This window comes from Equus caballus, chromosome 1 (genome assembly GCF_041296265.1).
Source record: "Equus caballus isolate H_3958 breed thoroughbred chromosome 1, TB-T2T, whole genome shotgun sequence".
Taxonomy (NCBI): Eukaryota; Metazoa; Chordata; class Mammalia; order Perissodactyla; family Equidae; genus Equus; species Equus caballus.
The window spans coordinates 55,918,994-55,935,259 of record NC_091684.1 but is presented as its reverse complement, the minus strand read 5'-3'; the positions used below and the strand labels follow the sequence as shown (position 1 = coordinate 55,935,259).

At 37.5% G+C, this 16,266-nt stretch overlaps 1 protein-coding gene across 23 annotated transcripts in view; it reads left to right on the top strand.

The window, feature by feature from the left end:
- The window catches only part of CTNNA3 (catenin alpha 3), a 1,507,895-nt gene that overhangs the window by 1,202,028 nt on the left and 289,601 nt on the right, over window positions 1–16,266 (top strand). For all 23 annotated transcript variants that reach the window (XM_070225803.1, XM_070225839.1, XM_070225762.1 and 20 more), the window contains one exon: window positions 6,256–6,407. In XM_070225803.1, coding sequence (XP_070081904.1) covers window positions 6,256–6,407 — 152 coding nt within the window. The remainder of the gene's footprint in view (window positions 1–6,255; window positions 6,408–16,266) is intronic.

Sequence of the window (16,266 nt, the reverse complement as noted above, 5' to 3'; positions counted from 1 at the left end):
AGCAAACATTTATTGTCTTTCACATTTTCTGAGAGTTAGAAATCCAGGAGTGGCTTAGCTGCGCAGTTTGCCTTCAGGATCTCTGATGACATTGCAATCAAGATGTCACCTAAGGCTGCAGTTATCTGAAGACTTGAGTGAAACTAGAGGATCCATTTCTGAGTTCACTCATATGACTGTTGGCTTGAGGCCTCATATCCTTATTAGCTATTGGCTAGCAGCCTCAGTTCCTTGCCAGTGGGCCTCTCTCTAGGGCTATTCACAACCTAACAGCTAAAGATCCCAGAGCCAGCAATATGCAAGACAGAATGAGCAAGATGGAATCCTTGATGTCTTTTTTAACATAGAACATAGTCTAAGAAGTAACATGCCATCACTTTTGTTATATTCTATTGGGCACACAGGTCTGGTACAATGTGGAAAAGGGGTACACTAAGACGTGAATCCCAGGAGACTGGGACCAGTTGGAGCCATGTTGAGGGCTGGCCAGCACACCTGGTAAAAATTTAAATTGGTGGATTTTGAGAAGTTCAGTAGTGTAGGAAATTGCATTGATAATTTAAATATTTGAGAATTCATACTGAGAAACAAAGAAAACTAACAACAAATAATTTTTTTAAAGAGGCAATTTGTTAACCTCTGTTAAAACAAAGTGCTACAGAAGTGCGTAAAGGCTTTCCTAGAACATTACTTGGCCCAAGTCCGACTTTAAATGCTTCAATAGTCATAGTCACTTAACTAAACAAATTTGAAAAGGATGTGAGGAAAAGTATAAAAGATCTAAATCCTTATGTCAAGTAATCATTGAGTAATTTCTAAAGCATTTAAGCCAAGGAATATTGTTTATTAATATTAACATTACTTATAAACATCAGGATTTTTAAATTTAAGCTCCAGGGAAAAGAGCTAAGTCTCTAAGTCAGTGGAGAGTCCCAAAGCTGGAGACTCAGGCTAATTCAAGGATCCAGAGTTTCATACGTAGAAAATGATCTCTGCTAGAGGGGAAAAAATATGATCAATATCGTGAAGCCATGACAAAGTTTTTCCGTTATTTTATTTTTTAACTTCTCCAGATATTCCAGATGTTTAAAAGGTAGGTAAAGAGCAGAATAGTGAGGTCAGAAGTCCTACTCTTGCTGACTGTGTGATGTGTCATAAAGTACTCACTCACTCTGACCCTTGATTCTCTCATTTGAAAAGTGGCAAAATTCTTACCGGTCATGGAATTTTATGACATATAATCTGTGAGGAACCAAACACATTCTTGATACATAATATTGGCTTCCAAATATTTTTAAAAATCTGAACCACGATAATCAATATTTGCTCAATAAATTAAAAAGATGAAGGGTGTGAGGCATTTACAGAAGTCACGCATATGCTTGCTTGCACTTTCCACTATTATTAATTCCTTCCTAGTTACTTAGCCTAACATAAAGAAATGATGACTTAGCTTTATGTGAACTTTCAAAGCCAAATTCCTCTACCATTTGTAATTTTCCAAGATAGTATTATAATTAGAAATATTTTAATTTGAGATTTATTAATGGTAGAAAACATAACTTGGTGACATAATTTCGGATGATTACCTGCAATGAGTCTGAATTCTTTTCTGACCTATTTAATCTAATAATTATGCACCCTTGCCTACTTTCAAATGCACGGAATAAATTTGGCAAGGATTAAGAAGGGGTGAAATATTCTTGAGTTACTGCCAGAGACTCAAGGCCTAGTTGAAGTTAGCTCTGTAGGTTTGTTAACCTCATTGCCAGAAAATTAACATTAATTCTCCCAGGAGAGCTGAAATTTCAAAGCCCCAAGGATTTTACTTATCCAGAGGAGGCAGGGTGGGTTCAGAGAGCAGGCTCTGGAGTGTCCCTTACCAGCGTGCCACTTATCAGCTGTGTGACCTCAGTTTCCTCCTCAGTAAAGTCAGGATAGTAATAGCTCCTGCTTCTCAGGGCTGCTGTGAGGATTAAATGAGACAATGAGTATAAAATGCTTAGCATAGTGCCAAGTCGAGTAAGCACTCAAAGAATATTAGCTATTATTCTGTATATCCCGAATAAAGTCGATAGAGAAAGTTCAGACCTCTAAAGAGAGCAGAACTGGCTTAGAATTTGGCAGTAGAAAACAGACAAGATGCTTTAAGTTTGAAGCTGACAATGTGTTGACCCAGAGGTCACTTTTGTTTAATAAATCTATGCTCCAAAGTTCAGAACAGTTTATCCTACCTGACATTTCAATTGATTAGAGCGAATTTGTTTAAGGTATCTCCCTTTTTGATCAATAATTGTATAACATAGTGGTATATTATGTGTAAACCTTGTTTTCTTGAAACAGGTAGATTGCAGATTCAAGACAGGTTTGTCAATTTGCTATTCTTTCTTAATTACCCTTAACTGGCATATACTCACTTTGTAGTTTCTTGAAAGCATTAAAAAAAAATCACTCCTAGGCTGATCCAGGCGACCACATGTCCACAGTATGAGTAAGCACACCCACAGCTGATGTTTAAACTAATGACATGAAAAGTGCATTACATATCAGCTTTGACTAGTTCATTTGTGTTGCCAGAGTGAAAAAGTAGTAGTTTCCATCTGTACTTCAGAAATTAAACATTTGCTTCTGAAAGATTTTATTTTAATTGGAGTTAATATTAGTTTATTAGTAAAAGGCTCCTAGAGGAGTTCAAATGAAATCATGTTGCAATAATGAAAAATCTATGTCGTGTTTTCCTTAAACTTCCTTAAATCTTTCTCTCATTATCTCACATGGTGGCGAAAACTAGACTTTGGCACGATTTTATATTTGTTTCTTTTTGCCAGAATCTACACAGGAAGATGACGGGGGCAGTTTCACTATGGCACAGGCAGTAGTAACAGATTGAAGGTGTTGACGGAGAGAGTTAGTTATTGTAGGGCGCACTTTGGGAGATGAGAAAAAAATCTGTTTTCAATGAGGAAGAATGTGAATAAAGTTTTGTCAATAATAGACCAACACAGATTTTGAGACCATATCTCTTTGTATTTAGCTATGTCTTTAGAGTTAGGAGAAGATGTCAAAAAATCTAGAACCATTTTGCCTGTTCTTTGGAGTTGCACTTTTGATGGGACAGTTTGCTGTTCACCTCTAGAACCTGAAGAAAATGTGAAATAACTGGACACATTTTCTTAAGAGCTCTCTCCTCATCTTAAAAAGTAAAGATTAGCTCATTAGATATGTTGAATGTTCTTATAAGTCCACTTAAACATATTTTTGGAGCTTCTTGAGTGTGAACAAAACATTGAAATGCAAGCTGAACATATTGCGTTGTACCTAAATTTTTGTCGGGCTTTTATATATACTCATTCATTCAATTACTCAATTCATTCAATTGCTTATCTACTATGTGCCAAGCTAAGCACTTGGGATACAAACAGAAAAAAGTTTCCAGGAACCATTGAAAACTTTTAAACAGTGTAGTGACATGGCTCATTCATAAAACAACTTATTGACCATCTATTTTGTAGCAGATACTGTTGTACTTAAGGCTAAGAGTAGGGTTTCATCAATAAGATTGTACTTAAAATGAATCTGATGGATGAGAAGAACCTAGGCCAGAGGACTATGGTGAGCACTCAAGCAGGAGAAAATGATGGCTAGAGGCAGTACGGCTAGAATTGGCAATGGATTTAAAAGATATTTATATGGTAGAGGAGATTGCACATGGTGGACATTTAGACATAGAAGGTAAAGGAGAGCGGGAGGTCAAAGAAGACACCTGGGTTTTTTTCATGGATGGCTGGGCACCAAGATAGAAAACCGTAGAAGAAAATGAAGTTTTCCTGGAAGAAAAGAATGTCTTTAGGTGTAGATAGGACAAATATGAGGTGTTATGAAAGATTCAGATAGAATTTTGCAATGGGCTGTTGGATGTATAGTCCTGGAATTTAGGGAAAAAGATCTAGATTAGACACATACTTTGGGAGTCCCATCCATATATGTAAATGGGCCTTGTGGTTTGGGACTACTTGTCCTAGCAAAGTGGTGAGAGTTAGCTTCCTCCTTGGCTTTGTTATCCCATCCACTGAACGTGAGGCAGCGATTTGATGAAATCTCACTATAGAGCGGTAGTAGTCTTATCCAATAGAAATGTTTCATATCTCCACTCTCAAAGTAATAGTCAGTAGCCACATGTGTCTGTTGAGCACTTGAAATGTGGTAAGCGTGATTGAGGAACTGAATTTTAAATTTCATTTAATTTTAATAAATTTAATTTTTGATAGCCACCTGTGGCCACGTGCCACTTTTTATTGGACAGTATGCCTAGAGAAGGACAGAGAAGAGCACAGTGGATAATCTTGGCAGGTATCGTGGCTAAGGAGTAGGATATAGATGATACATTTTAGTAGGTGGAGGACAGAGGGGACTAGGATGGAGGATAAAACGTGAGTGCCCGTGTGTACCACCACCGTTTCCCCATATCAAGAACATAGCAAGCAGAATTGCAGGAGATGGTATGTCATACATGCAGACAATGATTTGCATTAGAAAAAATAGTATTTATCAATATTTTTGTAATAGATGAAATACGTCTATCTTCTAGGTTTAGATCATTACTCTAAAAATTAATCTGCTTTTATCCTTCATCTTCAAATGGGGCTTCTTCAATGTAATATGTACAGTTACGTGTCGCTTACCAAAGGGGATACATTTTGAGAAAAGCATTGAAGGTGATTTCATCATGGTGCAAACATCATAGAGTTCACCTAAATTGAGTACAAGAGAAAATGATGCAAACAAGAGATGCAGTAAACACGAGACGTATGAGGCTGCTGCCAGCCTAACACAGCATACTGTTTTATAGAAAATGTTTTTTATAAGTAGAAAGAGACACTCTAAAATAACATAAAAAGTATAGTATAGTAAATACACAAGCCAGTAACAGTCATTTATTATTATTATTTATTGTCAAGTGTTATGTTCTGTACATGATTGCATGTGCTATACTTTCATACAACTGACAGCACAGTAGGTTTTTTTACACCAGCATCACCACAAACACGTGACTAATGCATTTCACTATGACCTTATGATGGCTATGAAGTCACTAGGCAATAGGAATTTTTCAGCTCCATCATAATCTTACTGGACCACCTTCATGTATGCGGTCCACTGTTGGCCAAAATGTCATTATATGGTGCATAACTGTGAAGTAAAGAGTTCAAATTTCTGTTCTGCTATATAGTAGCAGAATGATCCTGGGCAAGATTCTTGATTTCTCTGTGTCTCCACTGTTCAATTAAGTATTAACACCAGATTAATACTTGTGTTGTTTTAGGATTTAAATCATAGCAGATGCTTAAAAAATGCCTTAAGTCTACTGAAGAGTTAAAGAATGTTACTATCATTAATCTTAAAAGTAAACTTGGAGAAATCTTTTTGACTGAGACTATTTTGAAACCTTAATTTAAAAAAGGAAAATCTATGGATATTAGTCCTTACTAATAGATGCATCCCTACACTCATTCAATGTTGTATTTTTTAAGAAATATTTTGCATATGAGATTGCCTATTTCTTTGCATTGATCTTTTTTTTTTTTTAAGATTTTATTTTTTCCTTTTTCTCCCCAAAGCCCCCTGGCACGTAGTTGGATATTCTTCGTTGTGGGTCCTTCTAGTTGTGGCATGTGAGATGCTGCCTCAGTGTGGTTTGATGAGCAGTGCCATGTCCGCGCCCAGGATTCGAACCAACGAAACACTGGGCCGCCTGCAGCGGAGCGTGAGAACTTAACTGCTCAGCCACGGGGCCAGCCCCTGCATTGATCTTTTTGATGACAGGGAAAATATCTTACCAAAAGAAAGTTTACAGTATTTTTATTATTTCTATGAGTTAGAATTACTGCCTTTAAATAAATTTTATTGTATTTGGAAACTCAAATGCTTTCTTTCTTTAAATATCTTTATGTTCACAAGTTCAACTATTATTCACACCAATTATTTTCTGAATTTCTTGGGGCTTATATTGGATAGGATGAGAAATGATTATATGATCCCAGGCTTAGTAGAAATAAAAATGACATAAAGGAGAAAGCTAATCTTCTCAAACATTTCTATTGTTTTGACTCCTTTTACTTTTCAGAGATCCGAAGAAATAATTAAAATTCTATTAATCAAATATTTGTTTAAAAGTATGATTCTCCATTTCCTGGAAACTCCAGAAATCTGAAAATACAAATAGGATAATCTTCTCTTTCTTATTCATTTTAACAGCGATTCCTGAGTTTGTGACGCAAGTGAATGTCGCCTTGGAAGCCTTAAGTAAAAACTCTTTGGATGTGTTTGATGATAATCAGTTTGTGGACACCTCAAAGAAGATCTATGATACAATTCATGATATTAGATGTTCAGTCATGATGATTCGGGTAGGTTTGCTTTACCTTCCATTGAATTATTGCAACCCTCTTTACCATCTGGAATGCCTGGAATGATTGCAAGAAATGTTTTATTTCTACGCCATAATGTCAATGCTGAAATCCACTAGAACTTTGGAAATTCATACGTATCCCCAAAGTCAAATCTATTGTTACAGACAACACTTTGCCTTATGTATTTGGTTGTAGCTTATGCAAATGAGCACATTTAACTGCCATGTGTGCAGAAATGATAGAATTTGTCGTGTGCAGGATTCGTTGAGGTATCACATAGAACAATCAGGAGTGAAAAAAATACATGAACTAATTTGCTTTCTTTCCTTGAACAGAAAGGAAAGGATCGTTCTCATCATTGTACTGAAACTGGTAGGAAATGTGTTTAAAATGAGGTGTCTCTATAGCCACACTCTTCTCACGCTAGATCCTAGAATCACAGCGTGTTCTAAAAGAAATCTCACTTGGAGCTGCCAGGAACAACAAACACTTAAACTGCCCCAGTCTGGGAGTTGTCTGTTGAGGGGAATATATGTCATCTTCCCAAGGGTGTGAGTGAGCTGTTTGTTGTGGGCACACCCCATATACAGACCAGGATTATTTGTTTTTACTCAAAGGTTGATGTGGAGTATTTTTTTTTAAGTTATTTAAAAAACAATGGGCGTTCTTTGGAAAATGCATATGTAAAGATATGGAGATACCTTATCTTAAGATGAGTTCACCTGGAGACAGACCCTGAGGTAAGAATTTGTGTTATTATTAGTCTATTTAGGAGAAAGTGAGACAAAAAAATGTGAGGCAGGGAGGGGAAGGAAACCAATAAGGTGTAATTAGGCGTCGTCGCAGGCAACTGGGACTTGATCCCACTGGGGAGCACTGGGGGGGTACTATAGAACACGCTTCAGAGTTATCTCACCTGAGGCAAACAAAATCCAATCTATCCACCCATTCATCCTTCTTAAAGGCTACCTCTCCTCAGAGGTGTTAACCAGAGCCTCCTGCCTGAGCCAATCAAGCTCTCGTGACCAAAGTGACCAAAAAAAGCATCCCTCGGGCAGAGCAGCCAGTGCTTGCAGCAGGAAGATTCAGTAGGACTAGGGAGTGAAGTTGTTAAGTAAGACTAGAGTTCAGTTTGACAGCCTCTGGATTTAGCTGTCAGTAAAACCATAAAGATGGGACTAGAAGTGCTGAAGATATATGGGTGGAGCATCAACAGTGTCTGACAGGGACAGGCCTGATTGCCATAGTTAGGGTACACTGAGCAGTCCATAAAAGTGGAGCCATCTGGGGACCTTGTAAGGAAAAAGGCCAACAAAAGTCAAGGAGCCTGGCAAGGCAGATGAATGCCTATGGAAGAAATTGTAAGAGAAAGACTAGAGGAGTCAAGATATAGGACCTAGCACTTCAGAGCTTGGGAAAACCTGAAAGCAAGCCAGTTATACATATAAGAGAGAAACCTCAGGGTATCTACTTACAAGCGGCCTGGAAGTATTTGTTCATATGTGACTGGGAACTGTGGCACCATACCAGTACTATATCTGAACTGCAAAGTACCTTTATCAAACATTTCTTCTTCTAACAAAGGCTTTTATTTCTTACTCGTGTGGATGTGTGGACTAGCAGACTGGTAATAACCCAAAGCCGAGAGGATAGGTACAACCAGGAAAGAAACACTGAAAGTGTGAAGAAGACACGTGAACCTCAGGAAACAGTCTTACCAGAGTGCAACCCCTGCATTCCCAGAATCCCTGCGTTGATATTTGAGAACACAAACCAGTGAGACAGCATAGGTGAACCACGATAGGGAGTGTGTTTTTTCCTGCAAAAGCTGTCTAGGGATGAAAAAAGTCTTATAATCTTTCCCGTTGGAATGCTTCAGTATTTAAAAATTTCCTTAGTATCAAATGGCTTACTTATAGCAAATCTAATTATCTTGCCATTATTTCCATATATTCCTCATATCTAGGAGTTCACTGTAGGGTAGGAGAACAATTTATTGTAATTATTCAGAGCCTTAGAGGGCAGTAATTTTTCCCTATATTCATCTCTTTTTCATGGTGAATACTTCAATTCATTTTAATTTTTCCTCATAGGAATAATTTAATATTTTGTGTTCTTTGTTAGTCCATATTTAACTTTTCAACAAACCTCTCAATGAGACAATCAAAATTAGGCACTAATTAGGGCCTGTCCAATGTCAAAAAAGTGAAAGACCTGCTCTTGTGTTATGGCTATTAATACAGCCAACTGCTCTTAACCTATTTTTTCCCCTCTTAAACACCATAATTTGTGGATAGAAAATGGCTTCCTTTTATTTTTATTGTTTTACCCTGTTGTTACCTGTATATTCCTTCTCCATTTTGATTTGCTGTGTTTGCTCTTGGTCCTAAATCCTGATCCTATTAAACTTCACTGTGTTTCTAAATGATTCTTCATAGAACGTATCAAGTTGTTTTAAAATTTGGTAGTGACCATACCTAAATTAGCGTAAATTAGAAACATGAGATTATAATCTTAGTTCTTTCATCCAGATTACTAATAAAATATAAAATTATATTGGCCCTTCACCTAACTTTAATCTCTGCTAGATATAACTCCAGTTAAGGGCATTAGTGGGATTTTTTTTTTTTGAAAGATTTTATTTTTTTTCCTTTTTCTCCCAAAGCCCCCCGGTACATAGTTGTGCATTTTTAGTTGTGGGTCCTTCTAGTGGGATGCTGCCTCAGCATGACCCGATGAGCAGTGCCATGTCCACTCCCAGGACTCGAACTGGTGAAACCCTGGGCCGCCAAAACAGAGCACATGAACTTGACCACTGGGCCTCAAGGGCATTAGTGTTAGGAGTCCTTAGAATCCGATGTCCCATCCAACTGAGAACATTTTGGTAAGTGTATGGTTTGAAAGAATGTTTTTTGAATTTTGAAGTATAGGTATGCTTTCTTCAAACACACTCTATGGCCAAAAAAATAAATGAAAGCAGAGCTGCTGTACTTGAAACCGTGAAGGACAGTCCGGACACCCAGCGTCTCAGGACCTGCCCGCTAGGCCCCGGCAACCTCCAGGGGAACCGTTGCCGAGCTGCCAGAGGGATTCCTTGGAGGACGATCCACGAACCTCTGTTCTTAATTGCTAATTGGATCATAGGATGAAAAGTCTAACTCAGGCGCAGTTAATGAAAATCTGTCATTTTTTTCTTTGAGGACTGTCCCTTTATCATAGAAGATAATAAAATTGATCTGGTATAATCTTCTCTTTATAAGGTCAAATTTAATGCTGATCAATATCCTGACCTTAGAACTGCAAAGCGTTTGATGCTTTCTTCAAAGTATGTAAGAAGCTTCCGCATTAAGGCAATGCATTTATAATTATGCGAGTTCAGGGAGGGCTAGGCTATGCTCTGGAGAACGTTTGTGAGTGTTAGAGAATCCAATCCTATATGTGAATTTTCATGAGCGCTCTTCAGTGCCCTTGAGACAATAACATACTAATTTAAGATCAGAGCCTGAAATTGTGTAAATGGTTTTATAAAAATAGGATTATAGCTGCCTTTCATATTTATTTTGATGCATAATTATGTTAGCAATTGTTCATATTATTCTTAAAAGTTCTAAGATAAATGCTGTGACATTTCATCTTACTATCTCCACCGAATTTTGTGTGTGGACAAATAAGGTTGTAGAATCTCATACTTACAAACGTCAGAGAGTAAGGAGTATTAAATATTTTTTACCTATCTAATATCTATGTGTAACTTTTACAATTATTGAGTCCATATAATACAACGGTTAAGACTAAAGCAAGTAACAAATATAACCAAACCTCAGTGTCCTCCTTTGTAAAATAAACTTTGTATTTAACCTACTTCAAAAGATTATGATGCTGAAGAAAAGAGCTAATAGAAATGAAGTGCTTGGTAAATAGCCTCTGACAAGAAGGTAGCTACTAATGCTGTTGCCTCTGTGAGTAGTAAGAGCACTAGTGAAGCTCTTGTTCTTTTTGTATATTTTGAAGAATGACAGCTGTAGAAGCTATAGAAATATGCTTGTGGAGCAACATGAAGCCAAAGCCCCAAGAGGAACTTGAAGGGTGAAGTTCTAAACAAAGAATTATGTTTTTTCTCAAGATAAGGTTTATACTGACCTTGGATATCTGAATTAAAGACTATTTAATGCAAATTGTGCTTTTGGACCCATATTAATTTAAGCTAGCATTGTAATTCAACGTGTTGTTTTTATTAACCTCTTGAGACATGCAAGGAGGGCTCTCGATGTTTCATCTTTTTGGCAAAAGGTGCTTAAACAGAAATTTTAAAAGGACAACATTATTGAGTTGTAAGTGAGTAATACGGGTGGCCAGCAGTGAAATACTTTCAAAAAGAGGAAAAGATTCAGCAAAAATTCATGCTGGAACAGGTACTCAGAATGTAGACTTCACATATTTTATTTGTGAATTTTCATATTTGACTTATCAAAAGCACACAGAGGGCCAGCCCTGGTGGCCCAGTGGTTAAGTTTGGCACGCTCCACTTCAGGTCCGGTTCTCAGGCACAGACCTACACCATTTGTCTATCAGCAGCTGTGCTGTGTCAGGGGCTCACATAAAAAGAAAAAGAGAAAGATTGGCAATGGATGTTAGCTCAGGGCAAATCTTCCTCAGAAAAGACGAAAAAACAAGCACATAGAAAATACGGAAATACTTTCCAAGACCAAATGTGAAGATTTTCAAGACCATCACTAAGTGTAGATTTTCTGTGTTAGTTTTCTAACTTTATAGATTGAGGAATGGGAACATATTTTAGATATCTCACTTGATGGAAGTTAATTTTTGAAGAAACAAAGGTAAATGAAATAAAAAAAGCATTTACATGGCTCAGTTTACATGAGCTATTTTTGCATCAATCATTTACATAGCTTCTAGAATTATAACATAGTTCAATATACAACGTCAGCTTATATAGCCAGAAAAATCTTTTGTGTCTGATTCTACTGTACCTACAGGAATGGATAGATTTATGGCTTCCACTGGAATTATATATAATTTTATTGATTTAGATTGCTTGCGCTGCCATAATTTTTCTGAACTTCTTTAATTGTCTTCTATAACTTCTTTTCCTTGTGACCTCAAAAATTCCTTTTGCTTTATGCTGAGGTGCTGTTTGTCTCCAAAGTCTCACACTCAAACTAGGGGAGAGAAAGGCCCTGATGGTGGCAGTCAGTCACTAAGTAGTGTAGAATGTTATCTCGTACATTGGAATTCTGTGGAATTATGTTCAGAAATAAAGAAATGGTGAGAAGAATATTGTGCAAAATCAAAAGACATGCATCCCAGCCTCAGTTTGACATGTTACCACTTCCATTCTTACTTTACATGATGTTGTTAGTTTCTTCACTGTAGGGGGCAATGAAAGCATACTATTGAATTACTACTTTCAGCCATCATTGCACTAAAAACGAAGGACAAAACATTGTTCCCTCAGATTAGGAACAAATTGAGAATGTCCCTGTTCCAATGCAATGAAATGTTGTGGATGTCCTAGCCAAGAGAGTAAATCAAGAAACAAAATAAAAATTATACAGACTACAAAGGAAAAAGTAAAACTGTATTTGCAAATTATATGATCAACTCCATTGAAATTGCTAAAAAAAATTTACAACAAAAAACCCCACCTTAGTAGAAATGGTAAATGACGGCTTTTTTTTTTTTTTTTTTTTGATGAGGGAGACTGTCACTGAGCTCACATCTGTGCCAATCTTCCTCTATTTTGTACGTGGGATGCCACCTCAGTATGGCTTGATGAGTGGTGTGTAGGTCTGTGCCTGGGATCCAAACCTGCAAACCCTGGGCCACTGAAGTGGAGTGCATGAACTTAACCACTATGCCACTGGGCTGGCCCCAGAAATGATAAATGAATTTATCAAGATCACAGAATACAAAGTCAGTCTACAAAAACAAGGTCAATATACAAAAATATAATGGAAGGAAGGGAAAAAATGAAGATAAAGGAAAAATTAATGAAATATGAAAAGTACAATAAAGATATACAATGAAACTTAAAACTATATATTTCTATATAGTAGCAACTAACAATTAGAAAATATATCTTTTAAAAGTACAATATATCACAGCATCAAAAATAAAACAAACAGTGGTAAGTTTAAGAAACACTTTAAAAGTTTGTATTCTGAAAATTGCAAACTATTATTAAGAAAAATTAAAAGAACAAATATTTGGAGAGATTTATCATATTCCGTGATGGGGAGACTCAATATTGTTAAGGTGTCAATTATTCCCAAATTGATTTATAGACTTAGTGCTATCCCACACAAATTCCCAGCAGACTCTTTTGTGAAAATTAATAATCCAAGGTGGCTACGTGGATATACACATTTGTCAAAATTCATCAAACTGTACATTTAAAATTGCATGTGATTTGGGGCTGACCCAGTGGTGTAGTGGTTGAGTTCGTGCACTCCACTTTGGTGGCCCAGGGTTTGCAACTTTGGATCCCAGGTGCAGACCTGCACACACTCATCAAGCCATGCTGTGGCAGTGTCCCACATGCAAACTGGAGGAAGATTGGCACAGATGTTACCTCAGGGACAATCTTCTTCACCAAAAAAAAGCATATAAATTACATTGGAAAATTGATTTAAAAAATAAATAATATTTCACCCATAATCAACACCTTAGAAAACAGGTAATGTTAATTAGATAAGTTCCTGCCAAACTATATTAATGAGGACTAATTAGAAAGACCTGAGTGGATTATTGAAAATGCTGATACTTAGAATATTATAAAATCAATTCCTTTCAACTTTATAACAGACTGCTTGCTGAATATCTCTATTGTATGGGTCCTCTTTTGTTGATTTTTATTTCTCATGTTTGTGAATCATTATATGTTATCTTAGATCAGGGGTTGGCAAACTTATGGCCAAATTTGGTCCACCATCTATTTTGTACGGCCTGTGGGGTAAGAATGGTTTTAATATTTTCAGACGGTTGAAAAAATTTAGGACAGATGAATATTATTTTCTGACATGTAAAAATTATGTGAAATTTGAATTTTGAAATACAGTGACACCCATATATATCTATGGCTCTGTGCTATGATGGCAAGGCTGAGTAATGGCAACAGACACTATATGACTCGCAAAGCCTAAAACATTGACTATGGCTATTACAGAAAAAGTTTACTAACCCTAGTCTTAGATAGTCTGTTTTGGCCCTTTGCCAAAATCTTGATTTGTTTTTCCCAGGCTCCAATCACCCCTTTACTAGTTTTCTCTTAAAAATCCAATCATGCCAAATATTTGAATATTAGAATCTCTTTCCTTCAAAGTTCCTGAAGTCATGTGACCACGTGGAGTAACTTCTGCTAGTCCTTCCTATTCCCAGTCAGGGGTTCCAGGCTCCTTTCTCCATCCTACTTTCCACCCTGCATTCTCCAGATCCTCTAATTTCATTACCCTTTCTTTTCTAGGTCAGTATACCTGTGCTTCTTTCTTTGCAAATTTTATATTCGTGCTCTGCTACTTGGCAGACAGAGTTCTTTAGTGACTAGGATTCACCCTTCTCCTAAGGCTGTAGGGAGGTTTTTACATTCCTTCCGGTATTTTGCATCATTCATTCATCAGGTAAAATTAAATTTTAGGCTTGCTTTTGATTATCATTGTTTTAAATTAAATTTTTGAGTTTTACAAGGTGTTGAAAGTCATCAACTTTATTCAACCATTTCACTTTTTCTTTTCTTTCTGTTATAGTAGTAACAATTTATGCAAAGATTATTTGATTACTAATAAGTATTATTTGATTACTAATAAAATAATATTTGCCAAGTGAATTTAACGTGCAGTAAATTAGGGTGAGTACACACTTTGGTTACTTTAAGACAAACTCGGATTATACCCCTTTTCACTCTCAAAAGTGTCCAGTTTGGATGATAAATTGTTATGTTCACTCTAGTTTCTGGGCCCTGATTGTACTGCTTGAGGCCCTGGGGTGCATCCGCTCCACCCACTGGGCGACATTCCACAGTGCTCAGGCACTAATGACCACAGTTCCTTATCAAGCCAGTTTTTCCTACCCCAGGAAACACTTTCTCTCCACAGGCCTAACTGCTATCAAATGTTAGCTTCCTCTCTTCATGCCTTGCAGACCCTTTGTTGACTGTGGGGAATCTGGACAGGCGCCATTCCGCATTTATTGAACATTCAAAGACTTTACACCTTTTCATTTTTTAGTGTTGAGCAGATTTCCTGAATTCATCTTAGTCACTCTTCTCTTCACTCTCACGGGAGTCTTGGCAGGGAATCCCAGGTAAAACACTGTCCTTTCTGGAAGTGATATGACTCCTTTATAGTGTCAGAACCAGTTTGCAAAGAAGCCAGCTACCGAGGAAACTTCTAAGAGAACTTAATAAAAGACATGTAGCAAAGTAACCTTCGCTTTATATGCAAATTTAAATCAAACATTAGTGGGAAGAATTCTGTAGTGAGGCTCTTGCTGTTTTCTCTGAAAACAAAGAGTTTAAGGCAGGGAGAAAAAGAAACACCTGCTAGCACTGGTCAGCCAGAGCTGAAATTTTATCCTCCCAGCGCTTCATGGCCTTCCTCATGAGCACACCATTTGAAGAGGCTTTTGACTGAGGGAACAGAGGTGACTAGAGTGAGAAAGAGCGTTCATTGAGAATCATGTTGGTTAAGCTACAAAGCAGCACTAGTCAGTGATCTCCGGTGCTCGTGCTGGGAGAAAGATATGCAGCTTGATGTCGCTCTGGGAAGCGCTCTTTCACCGCAGGGTCAAAGCCACTGGACTGGCAGGAGAGTCCAGGGTCCAAAAGGGCTTTGATGCATACAGAGAACTCTACACAAGGGCTGCTCGGAGCCTTTGACTCAAAGTAGCTGAGTATAAGGAGCCAAGCATCTCTCTTTGAAAACACCTCCAGGGAAAATGGCTAGTATTGTGAATAGAAGAGAAATATGGAGAAGATTTTTAGTTGTGGAATCTTAAGAAATTTGTGGCTGTTTGTTTCTGATAAATTCATTATTAAGTGATTTATATTAATTATAAATAACCTTGTATTAGTAATTTTTTTTTTGAGAAAGATTAGCCCTGAGCTAACTACTGCCAATCCTCCTCTTTTTGCTAAGGAAGACTGGCCCTGAGCTAACATCCATGCCCATTTTCCTATACTTTCTATGTAGAACGCCTACCACAGCATGGCTTTTGCCAAGCGGGGCCATGTCCACACCCGGGATCCGGGCCGGTGAACCCCAGGCCAGCGAGGAGCAGAAAGCGTGCACTTAACCACTGCGCCACGGGGCCGGCCCCTGTATCAGTAGTTAAAGAAGTAAACTTATGTTAAGTACTAAACCTAATCATAAGTTTTTATTATTCTATGCTTTGTTTTTATCCTAAAAACCCTTATAGTGTGCTGATCACTTCCCTCAAATAAGCTGTTCACCCACATTTCAAAATTAACTTTTGGAGAGTTGAATAAGCCTTCTAGAGAAAAGAATCTGAAAAATACAATCTACGAAGTGACGACTTTTAGAAAACAGTCTTTGGAATAACTACTGGAAGGAGAGATATGGAGAATTTTATATTTCCAGTACCTGTAAAGTAAATGATGGAGCTTCAAAGGGAGAAATGTTCTCGAGTTTGATAGCAAGAGTCCAGAAGTGAAGTGAGACTCCTGAGGTCACGCACTGATGAGGGAAGTAGCACAATGAGGTTCCAGGTCTTTGGGCACCCGGTTCAGGACATTTTCCTTTACCTCAGGAGAAGGAAACAGCCCACTGTTTTTCCCGACAGGAGTCCTTCTACTTCACTGACATACCTTTGTTCACGGGCC